The sequence below is a fragment of the Brachyhypopomus gauderio genome, chromosome 9 (assembly GCF_052324685.1).
Source record: "Brachyhypopomus gauderio isolate BG-103 chromosome 9, BGAUD_0.2, whole genome shotgun sequence".
In the NCBI taxonomy this organism is placed as follows: Eukaryota; Metazoa; Chordata; class Actinopteri; order Gymnotiformes; family Hypopomidae; genus Brachyhypopomus; species Brachyhypopomus gauderio.
Window position 1 is genome coordinate 19,627,428 of NC_135219.1, and position 16,658 is coordinate 19,644,085.

Consider the following 16,658-nt stretch of genomic DNA (forward strand, 5'->3'; position numbering starts at 1 on the left):
TCACTGCTTGAAAATATATATAATAAAAGATTTTTTTTCACTGTACATGAAGTGCTTGCCTTGCTACAAAAATGCAGGAAAACTATCTTTTGCGCTCGACATTTAATAGAAATTAACAAAATGTATATACATTCGCTGTTTACAGTTACCAGTTAAATTAAGACTGGTGAAATAATCTAAAAGCAAAATCCATAAACACATAAATGAACATACACTGGTGATGTATTGGCAAACATTCTTCAGATGTAGGTGATTTAACAGTGGGGAGTGAACAGTGATGGGTACCATCCACACAGCCAAATGCTATCCTCTATCCTGACCTTTAGAAATCAGTGCTTCTTTACAAAAATACTTAAAAGTAGTTAGAAAATTCCACACTGACACATATATGGCCAATGCATCAATAACGCAAGTAAACTGTACAGTTATCTACAATATACATTTTCAAAACTGAAAACGCCTTTTGTCATTTCTGTGAGGGACACTCAAAACTGTCCAAGCTTCAACTAAAGTTCCCTTTTGCCAGGAGCATAAATGAGTTTCAGCTTCAACAAGATAAATAAATATGAACTGAAACTGGGAAATGTAATTTGGCAAAAACATAGTAACCAACCATAAGGACAAAGACACTCCCTTTATGGCAAGATTAACCTAGATGAATATGCTTTTAAAAAAATAAAAACAAACCTGTCAGAACTCAACACACTGACTGATCAATAAACCGATTAGTTTTTAATTCACAAAGAACTTTGAAATAATGGCTATTCCACTGTCCTAGAATGTTTGCCTACCTGTATCCTTTGTTTAAGACAGCCTGGACAAAATGGCTCAAAACCTTGTTCTGCCCTAGGGTTCATTTTCAGTCAGTGAACATTTAAAGTTGCTTCCAGAAACACAGAATTTACACACAAAAATCAAGCTGGTTGTGGGAGTGGAGATGGCTGAGAGTCTGTGTTCCAGATGGGGGTTTTGAATGGTGCCCACATCAGTCACGTTCTGTTCGTGTTGTTGGCGGAGAAAGCGTGGAGATTCCCCAGCTGACTCAGGCCACTCTGGATGTGTGCTACATGGATCTCCACATTGTCCTGGAAGCAACTGTGGGTCAAGATCAAGACACAACATGATGCATACGGAGTTCCATCTTGTCTGCAGTTTACATCAAAACACATGGACTGTAGGAGTTCATCAGTTTCTCACAAACCTATGACAAACCTTATTCACCAAGCATCAATCCATAATCACTGATGCAAGGCTGGTCACTGAGCTCAACACACACTCCGCTACAATGCTGTGTATAAGAATAGCCTCAAAGGCATGAGAGTATTTGATTATTATAATTTGCTTTAAACTGAAACCACATAATGCATAATGCAAAGGGATAATGTGTCTTTCCTCTTTAACTTTAAGATGGCTTGGGCTGAATCTTGATATGACTCAAGTGGAGGTGTCAAGAATACATAGTGGACCAATTTATAAAACTTGACAGCAACCACGCTAACATCATACAAAGTGTGCGGCAGTGTTCAATTCCTATTTTATAAAGTTGTACTAGTAAAGTAAGTAAGTAGTTGTAAAGTAGTGTTAACTAGTACGTTAACTATGAACGTGGCCTGAAGAATAAAAGCTAAAGTAAAAACACGTCTTACCTTAGATTTGAACTGTCTATTGAACTCTTTATGTCATTCAGGGAGTCCGTCAATGATTTAAACTCAAATGAATTCAGGTCACCTCCTTCTGCCAAGCACTGCAACCCCAAAAGGGATAGAAAGAAAACGAAAGGATGAAAATTCACAATTTTCAGTGGAGTAATTCATCCTTTCATCCTCTCTCTCGGTAAGAGCGCGCGCGTCGGTCTCTCACCCTGATCTGCAGCAGGAGAGCGGTGAGGCGGGAGATGAGCTGGGTCAGGCCCGGGTTCTGGACGCGCTGCTCCCCGTCGGGCAGTGCGTTGGACACCTTCACCACATCCTGGGCCTCCTCGTCACAGCGCCGCCGCAGCTCGCTGGGCTGGTCTGCGGGCTGCATGCCCTGATCCGGGGCCAGCTGTAGGAGCACGGCGGACGGCACCACAGAAGTATTAGAGGGGCGTCCTTCAGAGAGCATAAACACACCCACACGGCACACGCCCCTCCCCCCGCGCGCACACACTTGCCTCGTAGCAGAACTGCTGGACCTCATGCAGGACTTTATTCAGGTCTTTGTTGAGCTGTTCCAGGTCCAGTACGGTGGTAGCATACCTCCTCTGAAAGTCCAGCCCAATCTGCACGGAGTAGGACTTCTACAATGGGACGAGAGTTAAGGCGGAGGGATGTGATAATTACGCGCATACTCTTTATTTATTTTCCTATAAGGATGCATAGGTGCAATACATGGAACCCTTTATGAAAATACTCTCAGGATTAAACACGGCATATGTGCAATGCAGTTTGAACATCATACCATTTTTTCAGCTTCAGTGTTCATCTCCTTTAGATGCTTTATGTGTTCCTTTTTAATCATGAGGATTTTGGATAACCGTGTCTGTAAGGAACAAAGGGAGAACATCAGACGCCTTTCTAAAGACAATTCATGAGGAAAACGATCACGAGGCGTGGAGTAGGCTTGTCCCGATCCGATATTTAGATTGGATCGGCCACCGATATTTGTAAAAAACGCGTATCGGTATCGGATCGGCAGGCACGAGAAAATGCCAATCCAGACTCCCGATCCAGTTTTTTTTTTTTGAAAGTTCGATCCCATTTAGATAATCCATGTGTTTTTGATGTGTTTTCGCCAGTGAGAGTAAAATCTGGTCCACATTTAGCGCACGAGCATAGCATCTCCCCAATTTAGCTCAGTGGCATCTCCTAACCCAGTGGTTCCCAAAGTGGGGGGTGCGCTCCCTAGGTGGGGCGCGAAGCTATTGCAGGGGGGGCGCGGAGCTTGGAAGTAAAACATGTGCACATGTGTCAATAATAGGGATGCACCGCTTCCGATATTAGTATCTGAAAATATTCTAGATCGGGTATCGGTGACAATGTGACCGATCCATAAAAACAGATCTATTCAGTCTAATTCTATGCTTGTAACGCTTTTCGTAGTTAGTTCAACCTTAAATATCCACTCTGTCCTGGATAGAAGTGAACTTGGACAGTTAACAGGGGAGTAAAACACGAAGCACATAGAGGAGAGGTGAATCGCTGACTCGTACTCGCGCTGGTCGTATTCCACTTAGTCAGTTTATTTGCTGGTTGACCAACATAAACCTGGGCTCCAGCACTACCTGACTGTTCATACATGAACTGGTGAGTTGTCCAAAGCTCATTGAATGCATTACTTACAGAAATAAAATAAAGAGCAGTGGTTTGAGTCGGTCTACGGCAGAAAGCTAAAAAAACAACAATATTTTTTTATACGCGCGCTCAAATCGCTCCCTTAAAGAGACACATATTTCTGGCCGTTACATGCTTTGTGCTCTGTGTGATATCTGTGCTAGCAAACTAGCCACATAGGTATTGCTGTTTCACTTATTTCATCTCCTTATTTATTTTAAATTATATTTAGAATTCTTGAACCCTTTCAAAGGGTTTTCATGTTTGACCAAAGTTGTGAACCTATTGTTGTTGTCAGTTTCAGGTTCTTTGGTATTATTTATTTTATATTCAATGTTATATTCATAATTGCACTGACTGAACAAATGCAAGTTGTGTTGTTTTTACATGTTTTATGTGTGTTTAAGTGTGCTATACTGGTGCAGTTTTCAATAAACTCTCAGTATGTCTGTGTTAAAAAAAAAAAAAAATCAGCACTGCTTGCCACCCGGGGCCGTGGGATAGTACCTCCTCGCCTTCCTCCCCCTGCGGGGGCAAGGACGTGGCCCCTCCGCCTCCGACGCGGGTGTCGATCAGTATCGGATCAGTATCAGCCAATACTAAGCCTCAGATATCTGAATCGGTATCGGAAGTGAAAAATGTGAATCGGTGCATCCCTAGTCAATATGGGGGGGAGGGGGGGGGGGGCAAAAATATTCTCATCTACTAAAGGGGGGCACGGCAGAAAAAGTTTGGGAACCACTGTCCTAACCATTAAGACGGTCATGTAAATTTGAAGTTATCTGTAAATATTGTCAGTTGTGTGGGATTATTTTACCTTAAAGGACGACAAAGATGAAGAGGTAGAGTGCAACATATGCCACAGTAAAGTCAAGCGTGGTGGTAAAGCTGTAAGAACAGCTTACATCCAATCTAATCAAACATTTAGCGAAATACCACCATAATCAACATGAAGAAAACCGAAGACAAAAAGAAAAGGATCTACACAACTAACACTGGCAGAAACGTTTGTGAAGCGTGACAAACTGCCAATTTTTAAAATACAATTTACAATATTATTTGCACATATGACTTTTTAAGTCTTGGTTTACTGATGCCATTTCTGTATGTTATTTATTATTTTGTCCATTTTGAGTTTATTATTTGCTAAATAAACAGGTCAATTTCTCCTTACCAATCATTGTGTATTATTCAAACACACCTAATTCAGCTGGCTACTTGTTATCAAGAGTAAAATACTTTTCAGCATGAGTATGACAAAGTAAGTTGGCTAAATAACCTTTAATACATGCTCGGATAGGCCAGTATCGCATCGGCCGATATCGGTATCGGAAGTGCAAATAAATATCGGTATCAGATCGGAAGTTCAAAAAGCTGGATCGGGACATCCCTAGCTTGGAGAGATACTCACCACCTGAACAAGGAATTTGACAGGGAATCCTCCAAGGGTCTCCCCCTCACTTCCAGTAAGTTTACTCTTCCAAGGTGACTGACTGAACAGGGGATCGTTGTCCTGAAGACAAAGGAGGACAAAACTATTTCCTGTACCGCTCTATAGACGATTCAGAATTCCTAATGCGATATCTGTGTGTTAATAAGTTAAATAGATATGAGTCTTTCCACAATACCATTAAGATAGGTTGGCCTGATCCTGAATATGACCCACGTGGAGGAGTCAGAAAGTTCTGGAAGCGAGATGGACGCTGCTTCTGCGCAAAGGCAGATATTGGCATGGTCTCAGGAGGCTCATTACTCTGTGAACAGCCGAAGAAAGGAAGTTATTTGACGACAGAGACCACACTGATTTTAAATGATTGTATCTTTAGTAACTAATATAAAGCTTACAAGGACTTCATAGTCTGGCACTGTGTGTGTGCCAAGTCCACTTCTGTCAAAGGTCACACGATAAGTTGCTGCACTTGTATCTACTGCATCGATCTGTCCAGTAAACAGGCCATCATGGTGTCCCCTAAGACGAGCTAGAGTAAACAAACATCAGTCGAAATACCATTTACCAAAGAGTTTGGGCACAATGCACTGTGCTAAATATTACTGCAGTTAGTCCTGGAATCCAGGAACACATTTCGATCTCATATTAGTCTAAAGAAAATCAGTCATATTGACTCTGGCCTGTGGGTTAAATGCTGCCCCTCAATGTTACATGGTACATGTGAAACATCACGAGCGTACCTGTGACTTTGGTGCCGATAACTAATGGCAAAGGAATCTCATCTGGAAGGTCTTTGCAAAGCGACACGTCTGTGATCTTCCTTTGCTGGAGCAGACGCATCTTTTGCCTCTTCTGCTTAAGTGCTGTTCGTTCCTCAGCAAAGAACGCGGAGGAACACCTGTGAAACAAGAAGCACTCATCATCAGTGTAGCTCTCTCCAGACACAAGCCTGAACGCTGGACAGTAACCAGGCCTGCCATCGTTTGTAGCATTATAAGTCAACATGGATTATTCAGTAATACAAAAAGACACTTAAAGTAGTGTTGCACAACCCAGGCCTCGGGTTCCACCAGACCGCATCCACATTGCACACACAGTACAGGTGTGCAGAGAGCTAAACATGTAGATGTGGTTGCTCCTGAGCAATGGGTTGAACAACACAGCCTTAAAGCACATTCGCTATAGCCTTCAAAGCTTTGTTAGACCTTCTGGGTTTGCCCATCAGACGTCGGATAGTCCCCCATTCCACTCTGGTCAGTTTCCTGGTTTTTAAGTTAGGAAAAGATTCCTTCAGACATAAACAGAAGTCATTGTCTCCCTCGAATAAGGGCCTATGGGGGGAAAAAAGATATTTTGGTTTAGGCTCATCCAAATTTCTCTAGGTATTAATAGCCAAGCTATTAAAGATGTGTTACCTGTCAATATTAGAATAGAACCACTCATAAATGCACCACTTGTGTGCTTTGGGTAATTTGAGCAGGTTTCGTAATCTTAGTCCAATCTTCTGTGAAGCTTTTTTATCTGGTGTTGTGACATTTGTAAGTTTCTGCATGAGGGAAAAACTGAAATCAGTTTCTGCATAAACTGATACACTGCCTACTTAGCCAGACATTTTTCTGTTGTCCAAGTAGAAGGCACCCTTACCTGTGGCACGGTGGTGACTCTCTGACTTCTCCTTGGAGATCGAGAGGAGAGTGACCGCTCTTCCTCCTCAGAGGAAAAACGACCTCTCTTTGAGCTTCTTGTGGGCTGGAGATTCAATAAGAAAGGAATAATAAATAAGTCACAATTACTCGGATGTTAGAAATGCCTATGCACTCATCCTGAAAGGATTAGTGTAAAATGATATGGTAATAATTACCGCATAATACATTTTTTGGGGGAAAAAAAACCCCTGAAGCTATATGAGCATTTTAAATTAAGTTCAACTCTATACACGCACACACAGTCAAAGGTTTGGACACGCCTAGTTTATTTATTTTTAATATTTTCTACATTTCAGAAAAACAGTGAAGGTATCAAAATAATGAAATAACACATTAACTATGTTAAACCCAAATAGATGGTTTAATAGATGGCTGTAGATGGCAAAGTTACCGGACAGTTTGGGATGATGCTCTGGATGCTCTTGGTGTTCATGAGGCAGCACCTATGATGCCCTGAACACATCCTCATGTATGCTGAACACCTATGATGCCCTGAACACATCCTCATGTATGCTGAACACCTATGATGCCCTGAACACATCCTCATGTACGCTGAACACCTATGATGCCCTGAACACATCCTCATGTATGCTGAACACCTATGATGCCCTGAACACATCCTCATGTATGTTGAACACCTATGATGCCCTGAACACATCCTCATGTACGCTGAACACCTATGATGCCCTGAACACATCCTCGTGTACGCTGAACACCTATGATGCCCTGAACACATCCTCATGTACACTGAACACCTATGATGCCCTGAACACATCCTCATGTACGCTGAACACCTATGATGCCCTGAACACATCCTCATGTACGCTGAACACCTATGATGCCCTGAACACATCCTCGTGTACGCTGAACACCTATGATGCCCTGAACACATCCACATGTACGCTGAACACCTATGATGCCCTGAACACATCCTCATGTACGCTGAACACCTATGATGCCCTGAACACATCCTCATGTACGCTGAACACCTATGATGCCCTGAACACATCCTCATGTATGCTGAACACTTGAAGGGTAGGGGGCAAAATGTATGATTTTTTTGAGGAGGCAATTATTCATACAATTAATTTTAAATGCCACTATTATTATATTAATTATATACTGTATACATTGTTTTGGAAAAAAATCATATATATGCCATCAACATTAACTTAATACTAACTGATGTTTATTATTAACATTATTTGCATTTGTCTTGGAAACAAATTCAAGCATAAACTATTCGATAAAAAGACTACAGACTACAAAGACTATAGAGACTACAAAGAACACACAGTCAGCTGTGTCCAAACCTTTGATTGGTTGTGTTTGCATTTGACCATCAAGTCACTGATATATAAATCTTCAAAATCAGGTTAACAGTGTCTAACAATATTCTTGAATATTTCTGACAACTCTGACATTTTTATCGCATGTCCAACCAGCATTTTAGGGCCATTCATGCGTAATTTTGGATAATTCTAAAGACTTCACAAATGTTCTTAAAGCCATTCAAGATTTCTTGAACCTATGACAAAACGACTGCTAATTAGGACATTCCTATTACAACATGAAGCAATCTGTAGCATTCTAACATATTTATCAGAATACAACTATGCATGGTTAGACTACACAGAGTTTCAACACAAAGTGATTTGAAAGAAAAACTTTATAATTATCAATGTATAAAGAGCTCTTCATAAATAAGCAGCTGAAGGACTCTCTGACCGTTTCCATAGATGTAAAGCTGCTCCTTCCTCTGGTGTTCTGAGATTTCGATAGATTATTTTTTTCATTTAAAGTGTTTGACAAACTTCCTTCTGTAAAAACAAAAGTAATATGACTTATGTCCGCTTGTCACCATGCTGTTATTTCACCAAGATGCCAAGAAAAACAAACAAAAATTCTATGATTCCACAACATTTGGAAAGTTTACATCCAAAACGATCAGTCTGAAAGCTAATTCTCAATTTGATTTGAAAGCTTGCAATTCAAATGTAACCATAACAAATTATTTTTAGGCCTACCTCTCAGACTGACAAGAGCTTTGGCTGAAGAGCCTGAAAATGAATGAACATTATTAGTGACATGTCTGTAGATGATTACACAATAATAAACATGAGTATTAAATACTGTTCAAGAATAAAACATGCACACTCAAGTTGAGTGTGTCATATTTACAAAACAGATGTGTATTTATCTCTTGCTTGCTTTTACTGAAATCCTAATTTTAAAATATTCAAATTGTGTGTTTAGTAATTAAATAAATGCATTTGTTTACTTCTTCAGACACATAGTTACAAGCCCCTTCTGAAACCATGCAAAAACTGAGGAAGTTAACACAGTTTATTTTTAAACACTCTTGGAAAACAACCTGTGAGAGACTGTCAAAGATAGCAGGCCTGAGACACCCCCCAAAGCCACAGGTCTCTGTGAAGCACTAACTAATAAAAACGTTCCTGTGCCAATTTGAAGTCGTTGTGTTATTCCAATTAATCACCATGTAGGCTACAGCACATAATTACCATTGAAAAGAAAAAGGCTGTATCTATACCTAACTTAGGTTTTGAATATGTGCAATTAACCCATAAATCTACGTTTGCCTTTAACTGTAATTTGTTTAAAATCAATTGGCGCTTATTTGTAATTCATAGTACCAAAAAGCAAGTGTTCCATTCAGTGAACGTGAATCCGTTTAGTAGACAAAATTAAATGTTAACGTTATTATGTTACATTCTGAGTTATCAACACCAGTTAGAGCAGGTGTACCCAACCCCTCACCGCAGGATTTAGTTACAGTCGTCTACTTTACCAAAGACTTCAGTAATACTACAGACAAGCACATCAACACAATGGTAGTAGGATGTAAACAGCACTCCAGTATCTTATACACCCCTGATTTAAAGCGTTCAGAATGGCTAGCTGACTGACTGACTGACTTGGCTACAATCTAAACATCCTGAATCATTTATACGCAAATCACATTTCCCAAATAAACAACAAACGAAGCCAAGCCGGCCAAGATACAGCGAAGCTAAATGTTTACGTGAATGACAGCGGGCTCGTGCGCGGTCTCGTGCGCTCAAGCTCGAGACCAGGTACGTAGCTAGCGCGCTTAGCTAGTCGCTTCTGTCGAACCCGACAAAATGGGTCTTACGACACCGGCTAGCCGTGACGGCGGCTAACGAGAAAAACAAACCAGCAGCAGCTGTCATCGACACGGACCGCCGATACGTCCAGGTAGCCGGGCTGACCAACGCAAACGTCGTGAATAAAACCGTCGTTGTTCGTTACTTCGAGTTATTACGGCTGTGTATAACTAATTACAGTTTAACGGTTAATTCAGTCACTTAAACCGTTAGCCACACGGTAAAAACAACGTCTTGCTAGCTAAACAACCTTATTTATAGTAGCCAGCTAGCTAGCGTGAAGCCTCCCGAACGACAGCTAGCTAGCTAACCAGCTAGTTAGCTTCGTAGCTAACAGTGCAATTAAGTTAGCGTCTAAAAACATTATTGTTATGACTGAAAATCGTTTATTTCAAACCCCGCCGCGAACAACAGCGCGCGAGTAACGATTTCTAAAGGTAGAAGTGACACACGGAGTGGAGTTGTGGCTGTTTGAGTCAAAGCCGAGTTAGTTTTATTACTCACTCTCATCTAACAGCTGCTCGACCTCCGCCATCTTGAATTAGCCGCGCCGGTTTTTCAAAGAGCGAAGGACACAATGCATTCTGGGACGGAGCTAGGCAGAGAGGGCTGTTTAAACACAGACAGCACAGGTAACCTTCACTATAATTGAGATAAAATACATATTGTTGCTCTTAGATGATAATCTTCTTTATAATTAGTCCTTGTAAAATTAGGAAAAGTGGCTAAAAGTAGTTGCTTTTCCAAAAATGAGTGGCAGGTTGATTTTGTAGTTGTTAATTAGTAATAACAAACAGGTCTTTTTGGTTTCTCATAAACGTAAAATGACCTAGTTATGTCAGGTCCTTTGCCGAAGCTAGTTCTCAAGTTATTTCTGTAACCTATTTTTATTTCACAATTGTGCAACATTATGGTATTACTCCAACAGCTGTAAGTAAGTTCAAAACAAGATCATAGGGCAAAGCATGATTTATTTATTCGGCGTTCAAAATGCTTGTAGAAAATACAGAGACACAGAGAGCAAGAGTGACAAAATTAGCAACTTGATATTTGTCACACAGAAAGTTAAATCTAACTATTTCACAATAAGTCCTCATTCTGGTATGGTATACCTACTAAGAAAATACCAGTGTCAGTTACTGAAATAATGTGCATCAGCCATCATGCTCTGCTTAGTCATTTCAATTTTTGAAAGCCTCTGTTTGAAACTGTAGGCATTTTACCATCCAGGTCTTAGTAACATAAGAGCAAAAAACAGAAACGAAACTGGGAAGTACACAGAAAACATATACTTTTTATTTCTAACAGTCCCAATACTAGGGATCCTAGTAAATGTATTATAAACAAACAAAACTAACTTACAAGGAACCGTTTCTAAAACTGTACAGATTTTTTTTTACGTTTTCAGTAAAGAAAACAAAAACGTCATATTTGATACTTATCGGATTTGCAATGAGAAAAAGATATGAAAACAGATTGCACAAAGGCAAACGGAGATTAAACACAAAGGTCTATAAAACCAATGGAAGACTGTTCTACCTAATACTGTTGGTAGGATCCAGGAAAGCTCTCCACTGGCAACTTAAACAAGGCCCTCAAAATACTTTAAACGAGACCAAACCAAACAGTATTACATCTTGTCAACAGAAATGACAAGTGTATTACAGCGCATTACTGTGTCTAAGCATTTACAGTGTATTTTTTTCTCCACACTACAGCAGCAAGAGTACTGCTAAAACAATTACAAAATCGGTGCGACGGTCTTCTTGCAGTTTGTTGGTCTTGAGAGCTGTGTTGCAATTAGCAAATAATGGCATCTACACAGGATTTAGCAGGTTCCTCACCACAGAGATGTTTGGTAATTGAAGCGAAGCTTCAAAAGGTATTTCAGATTCACCTGAGAAACATCATACACAATATACCTGGAAAAGGTGAAGTTAAGGATATCTCCAAATATGGCAAAGGGTAAAAAACATTTTATTCCAATGATCTCCTGCCCTGAATAACAACTGTGCAACAACACAAGCAAGTATGTAAATGAAGAAATTTAATGCTGACACACACCCGCCAACACACACACACACACACACACACACACACACACACACACACACACACACACAACTCCCTGATAGGCAATAACCCCTGGAAAAACAGAGAAAATCAAAACAATGGGACAAATGGAAGGATACTCGTTGTAGAGCAGACTGGTGTCATCAATGTTTGTGTTGATGCCTTTTCCCAGGGGGACGTCCACGCCATTCAGAGTCACAGTCGCGCTCGGGTCTGGAGCCGTCCTTCCCAGACCTATAAAATGGCACATCAAAAACCACGTAAACCATTTGGCAATTTTTTATTTATTTTTTGTTTGAATAGTACCCCCAGGAGGAGGTAACCCATGCAGAGCTATATGAGAGGATGGCGGTATGTACCTTTCACACTGTGCTTTCCTTTTGGTACCTTTGTGATATGCGACGCCTTTTTCAGTTCATGCCTTTAAAGAGAACAAGAGCGTGGCTCATGAGCACAGCTTATTCATCATGACATGTCAGCAATACGCGGCATAAGCATTAGAGTGAAGTCACTCCAACACTAAAAAATAAAACATCAAAAATTCACTTACATGTTGCCAAGAGCAACCTCTCCTAGCAGAATGAGACCTACAGGATCAGCCTGGGAGGTGTGGCAGTAGTTGGCACTCTTGGACACCATATCAGCAAAGTATATACCTTTGCCAAACATATAACCTGTCTGCAAAGCACATTGGAAATAGAAAGATACAAACATGAGCCTTTATCAATTCCTCCCTTCACCCCTCTTTGCTACTCCGATGTTCATTCGTTTCAAGTTTGAATAAAACACACTGATACTTTGATTGAAACACTGATACTTTGAAGCATCACTGCTCATGCAGTTGCGGGTGCAGACCAGCAGGGAGCGGCGTGGAGCACTAGAACTCACCACAGGAGCCTCTGGCGGTGCGATGCGCAGGCCCTGGGACAGGATGCCGGCGTAGTTGGTGGTGCGTGAGCCGTGCCACAGCAGCTGTCTGTTGGGCAGATCTCTGAAGGCACGATAGCGCTGGTACTCGCCTTCCCTGGCAATCTTAAAGATCTAGGAAGAGGAAAAGAGGAAGGTGTGATCACGTTTACTGTGCAGTGCTGTAGGCGTCTCACAGATCAGGCGCCTCCAGGGACAGTGGAGACTATTCATGGAAGACACCGTTTAACCCTAGACAAGGCATTCAGAATCGGTATGTCCAACAGTCAACCTGCCCAATCAGTTCTCCCTTACCTCTTCAACCTCCAGTGTGTAGGTGTTATGCGTAGCAGCGTGCGTGTTCTTCACATACTGTATGATAATCTGAGCCTCTTCTGACGCCATATCAACCACCTGTGAAGGAACCATCAAGGTAGCACTTCCATCCTCAAACTACAGCAGGCTGAAATCAAATCAGCAGAAGATGATCTACTTGCTCCGCACACTATGCACGATGAATAAAGCAAACCTCGATCTTGGTTTTGAGTTTCTCGTAGTTGATGTCAATAGGATCTTTTTTGTTGTCCTCAGTGCCTCCACGCAGTAGGCTGTAGGCCACCTCGATGTCCAGGAGGTTGTCCAGCATTTGAACTTTGGCCTGTGTAAGAGGAGAGGGACAATCGTTTACATATCAGGTTTTTATCATACTTTTTGTATTTATATTTCAAAAATGTCCATCCCGTCTCACCTGAATGTAGTCCAGGTTACTCAGCAGCGGAGGTTTCTTCATCCCAAAGTCATGAGGTATCAGAGTGTAGAATTGATTGGAGAGATCCAGGATCAGAGATTCTGACGCGTTGTCGGACACAGCCTGATGTACAGAAATAAAGATGCTAAGTTCTGCTAGCATGTAATGGATGCTACTTTTCTTGTCACAGTCCTCCTGGATTCTAAGTCACAAAACTGGGATAGTCAGAACCTGACAATAATATTTATAAATACTTTGATGACTATATATATTTTTTTATAAACTAAAAAACCCTTACTCATTTAGTCAAGCTAAAGCCTCGTCAGAAAAAAGGGGGTCAGTGCAGGGAAAATACAAATACGCATATAAAAATAGGAAGATAAAGTGACAGGGAGCTTCAAAGTTTAAATTGTCTACAGGTACACCCAATCCCACTGCTGCCCATAACGTACAAGGGTTAGAACGGGACGGTGGTCTCCATGATCTCAGGACTAGAGGACACGCACTGACCTGCTGCACCTTGCTGAGGAGAGAGTACGCACTCTGGATCTGACGCTTGCTCAGTTTTCCCAACGGCATCTTCTGCAGGTCAATCTGTTGGGAGAGTCTTACAGGTTGTTATTTCAGTACCTTCACACAGAGCAAGGAGCCCTGTCTAACTGTGGGAGCAGACATGATAGTCCAGCAACCAAAACATTTCAGCTTTGTTGTTTTATTTATTCATTGTTGAAATGGTGCTGAAATTATCCAGTATATGACCCGCCACTCCAACAATTCAGCACAGCAGTCTAAAACTAAATCCCCTATAACATCTCTTACGCCAACATTTCTTTACTAGTATCATTGCATCTCGAACCATGGCAGCTCATTTGCATCTTAATGACTAAAGACCAGGGGTCTCAAACTCAATTGTACCAGGGGCCAATACTCAAAGCACACTTTAGGTCATAAGCAGAATTTCTTCTTTATCTCTTCTACCCTCTGTAGCTTCTGGTCTGCATTCTGGTTTTTCAGCTTGTCCTGATGTTTTTCTCGAGGTGCCATCTCAGATTAAATTCCTTAATTATAGCTACATTAGCTCCACAAGTAAGACACACGGGTTTACCGGAAATGTCAATAAACATATTGTGGCAAAGTGAAGAAGCCTGGGGCAAGGAAATTGTTCATTTCAACTGTTTATTGAACAGTGATACTAGCTCTTTTAATCAGAGCAACAGTATCAGAAGAGAGAGAAAACTGCTTTACAGGGAAAACACACTGACTCCCTAAACCCAGCCAGCAATCACCATAATGGTGACCAAGTTCGAACCTAGGAGCATTCTGGGCAACATGAATGCTCCGTCCCTAATTACCAGCTGTAGTGCTACGAACATGCCACAATATTCTCCCATCGGTTTTCAAATACTGTTTGCAGAATCAACTTTTCTTTTTGCCATTACATTTGACATTACAATATTGTTGCAGACAGACATGTAACAGACGTTTGACTTGAATGACGCAGAAATGTTCCCAGTATCATGAATGCACCATTCTGCAAGCCAGCTGTTGTCGCCAGGCCATAAAAACAATAATAAATATAGCCGCAAGCGGCAATTGGCGGGTTCACACACGAATAGGCCACTTGGCTTCAATAGGCAATAGACCCAATAGGTCCTTTAGACCGAAAAGAAGCTGTTTGAGTGGAAAAAATGCACAAATAAATCAATGTGCAAAAAAATGTTCAATTGGGGCACTAAAGGCCCAAAAGGATCAAAATAATGTGTATTGGCAAAATTATTCAGATCACAGAACTAAATCACATGCTGAGATCAGCTTTGTGTGTGTTTGTGTGGTGTTTCATGTGAGAAATAGTTTTCAGTCAGTTCCGGTGTTTGGCCACTAGATGGAGCCCAAGTACTATCATACTGATATCTCATTAATCTCAGTAATGCAATGACATTTTGGTGAATTAAAAGGTTCATTTCTGGTCAGGCAGTGCACTTTTTGTTATGAGATGTAATTGCAATGTTATAGACCTCATTGATCTGAATCATACAAGCCCCATTACTTGTCTGTATTCTGCATAACAAGATTGCTGCGTGAGTTTTTATGATTTCTCAGGTTTTTGGGTACTGTAGCGCCTCCGACAGGCCAATTTGAACCAAACTTGGCATACTTCACAGGGACCTCAGTGTATAAAAGCCTTTCAAATTGGGAGTTGATCACTTACATGGTTTATGAGTTATAGCAATAAAGGTCATTTATGGCATGGCCAGAAGGATATAATGGAAAAATTGACCAATCAGACAAATAAAAATGCAACATTTTTTCCATATGTAGTTAACTACAGTGTCTACAGATTATGCCTATGCCATTTTTGCCATCATTGGATCAAATTCCTAGGACTAGTTCTTAAAGAGCTATTTTCAAACAATTGATGAATGTGACAAAAGTATGCATTTTTTAATAGGACTTGTAATTGCAAAGTTGTCAGGTCTACTGCAAGGAATAAAAAGAAACAAGTTGCATGTTCCTAAGTGAAAATTTGGAGGAGTTATGCATGATTTTCACAAATAGCGCCACCTAGTGGCCAAATGTTTCAAAACTGCACAGCATGACACAAAGTCCTGAGATATGCACAGTGGTGAGGTTTCATGTTGTTTGGCCAACGGTAAGCCTGTCAAATGGCCAATTAATTCAAATAAAAATTAATTGGCTCATGGCGGCCATGTTTTTTGAGTGATGAGGTCATCATTGTGTGTCTTGATATCACTTGGGCCCCTGATGATGCCTGTAAAGTTTTGGCTTGATGTGACTAATGGTTTCTGAGAAACAGTTTTTCCCATGTTATAGCGCCCCCTATTGGACAATCGTGGCCAGCTTTGACCTATGACCTCGGAGTCATGTGCCCTAACAACTGTTAAAATTTTATGAAGATCCGTCAAAGCGTTGCTGAGATATAGCTGTTTAAGTAAATTTGGCCACGCCCCAGAGCTATTGATTGACATGTCACAACGACACTGTATGCAAATGTCACAATTTTTTCCAGGAATATTGATAATGAGATTCTTCTGAACATTTTGATACCAAGCTTGTGGTGATCGGATGAAAAACCAGGGACTAGTATAAAAAAGTAGGTTTTGCATATTATGCAAATTAGCAAAAAATCTAAGTAGGCGGAGCTTAATGGTTCTTGAGGCTTTTTTGTTTGGCTTGAACCAAGGAATCCATCAGAAGTGGAATTTTGTTTCTAGGCCCTACGGTTTGGGAGATATGGACCAAAACGCAAAATGGTGCGCTATAGCGCCACCATCAGGCCAATGTGGGTCTCTGTAC

The 16,658-nt window shown here is 40.9% G+C and overlaps 2 protein-coding genes and 1 long non-coding RNA gene across 4 annotated transcripts in view; 1 reads left to right on the forward strand and 2 right to left on the reverse strand.

Annotated features, from left to right (window-relative positions):
* Positions 1-10,238, reverse strand: lin9 (lin-9 DREAM MuvB core complex component). Its single transcript, XM_077017772.1, has 15 exons — positions 10,121-10,238; positions 8,495-8,527; positions 8,196-8,287; positions 6,406-6,510; positions 6,177-6,307; positions 5,967-6,092; positions 5,502-5,659; positions 5,157-5,290; positions 4,940-5,065; positions 4,723-4,824; positions 2,440-2,520; positions 2,153-2,278; positions 1,861-2,043; positions 1,647-1,744; positions 1-1,095 (listed from the first exon to the last, which is right to left on the reverse strand). Exons 1-15 carry the CDS (start codon positions 10,149-10,151, stop codon positions 990-992), a joined length of 1,632 nt encoding a protein of 543 aa, XP_076873887.1. The 5' UTR covers positions 10,152-10,238; the 3' UTR covers positions 1-989.
* LOC143523373 (uncharacterized) lies at positions 9,569-11,484 on the forward strand. The gene is made up of 2 exons (XR_013133320.1): positions 9,569-9,707; positions 10,134-11,484. It is a non-coding gene; the product is annotated as an uncharacterized LOC143523373 (long non-coding RNA).
* The window catches only part of parp1 (poly (ADP-ribose) polymerase 1), a 17,668-nt gene continuing 11,580 nt past the window's right edge, over positions 10,571-16,658 (reverse strand). For both annotated transcript variants that reach the window (XM_077017771.1, XM_077017770.1), the window contains exons 15-23: positions 13,854-13,937; positions 13,344-13,466; positions 13,125-13,253; positions 12,911-13,009; positions 12,578-12,730; positions 12,240-12,367; positions 12,049-12,110; positions 11,809-11,923; positions 10,571-11,538 (exon numbers count right to left, since the gene is read on the reverse strand). In XM_077017771.1, the coding sequence (XP_076873886.1) occupies positions 11,457-11,538; positions 11,809-11,923; positions 12,049-12,110; positions 12,240-12,367; positions 12,578-12,730; positions 12,911-13,009; positions 13,125-13,253; positions 13,344-13,466; positions 13,854-13,937 (975 nt within the window). In that variant the 3' untranslated portion in view covers positions 10,571-11,456. The remainder of the gene's footprint in view (positions 11,539-11,808; positions 11,924-12,048; positions 12,111-12,239; positions 12,368-12,577; positions 12,731-12,910; positions 13,010-13,124; positions 13,254-13,343; positions 13,467-13,853; positions 13,938-16,658) is intronic.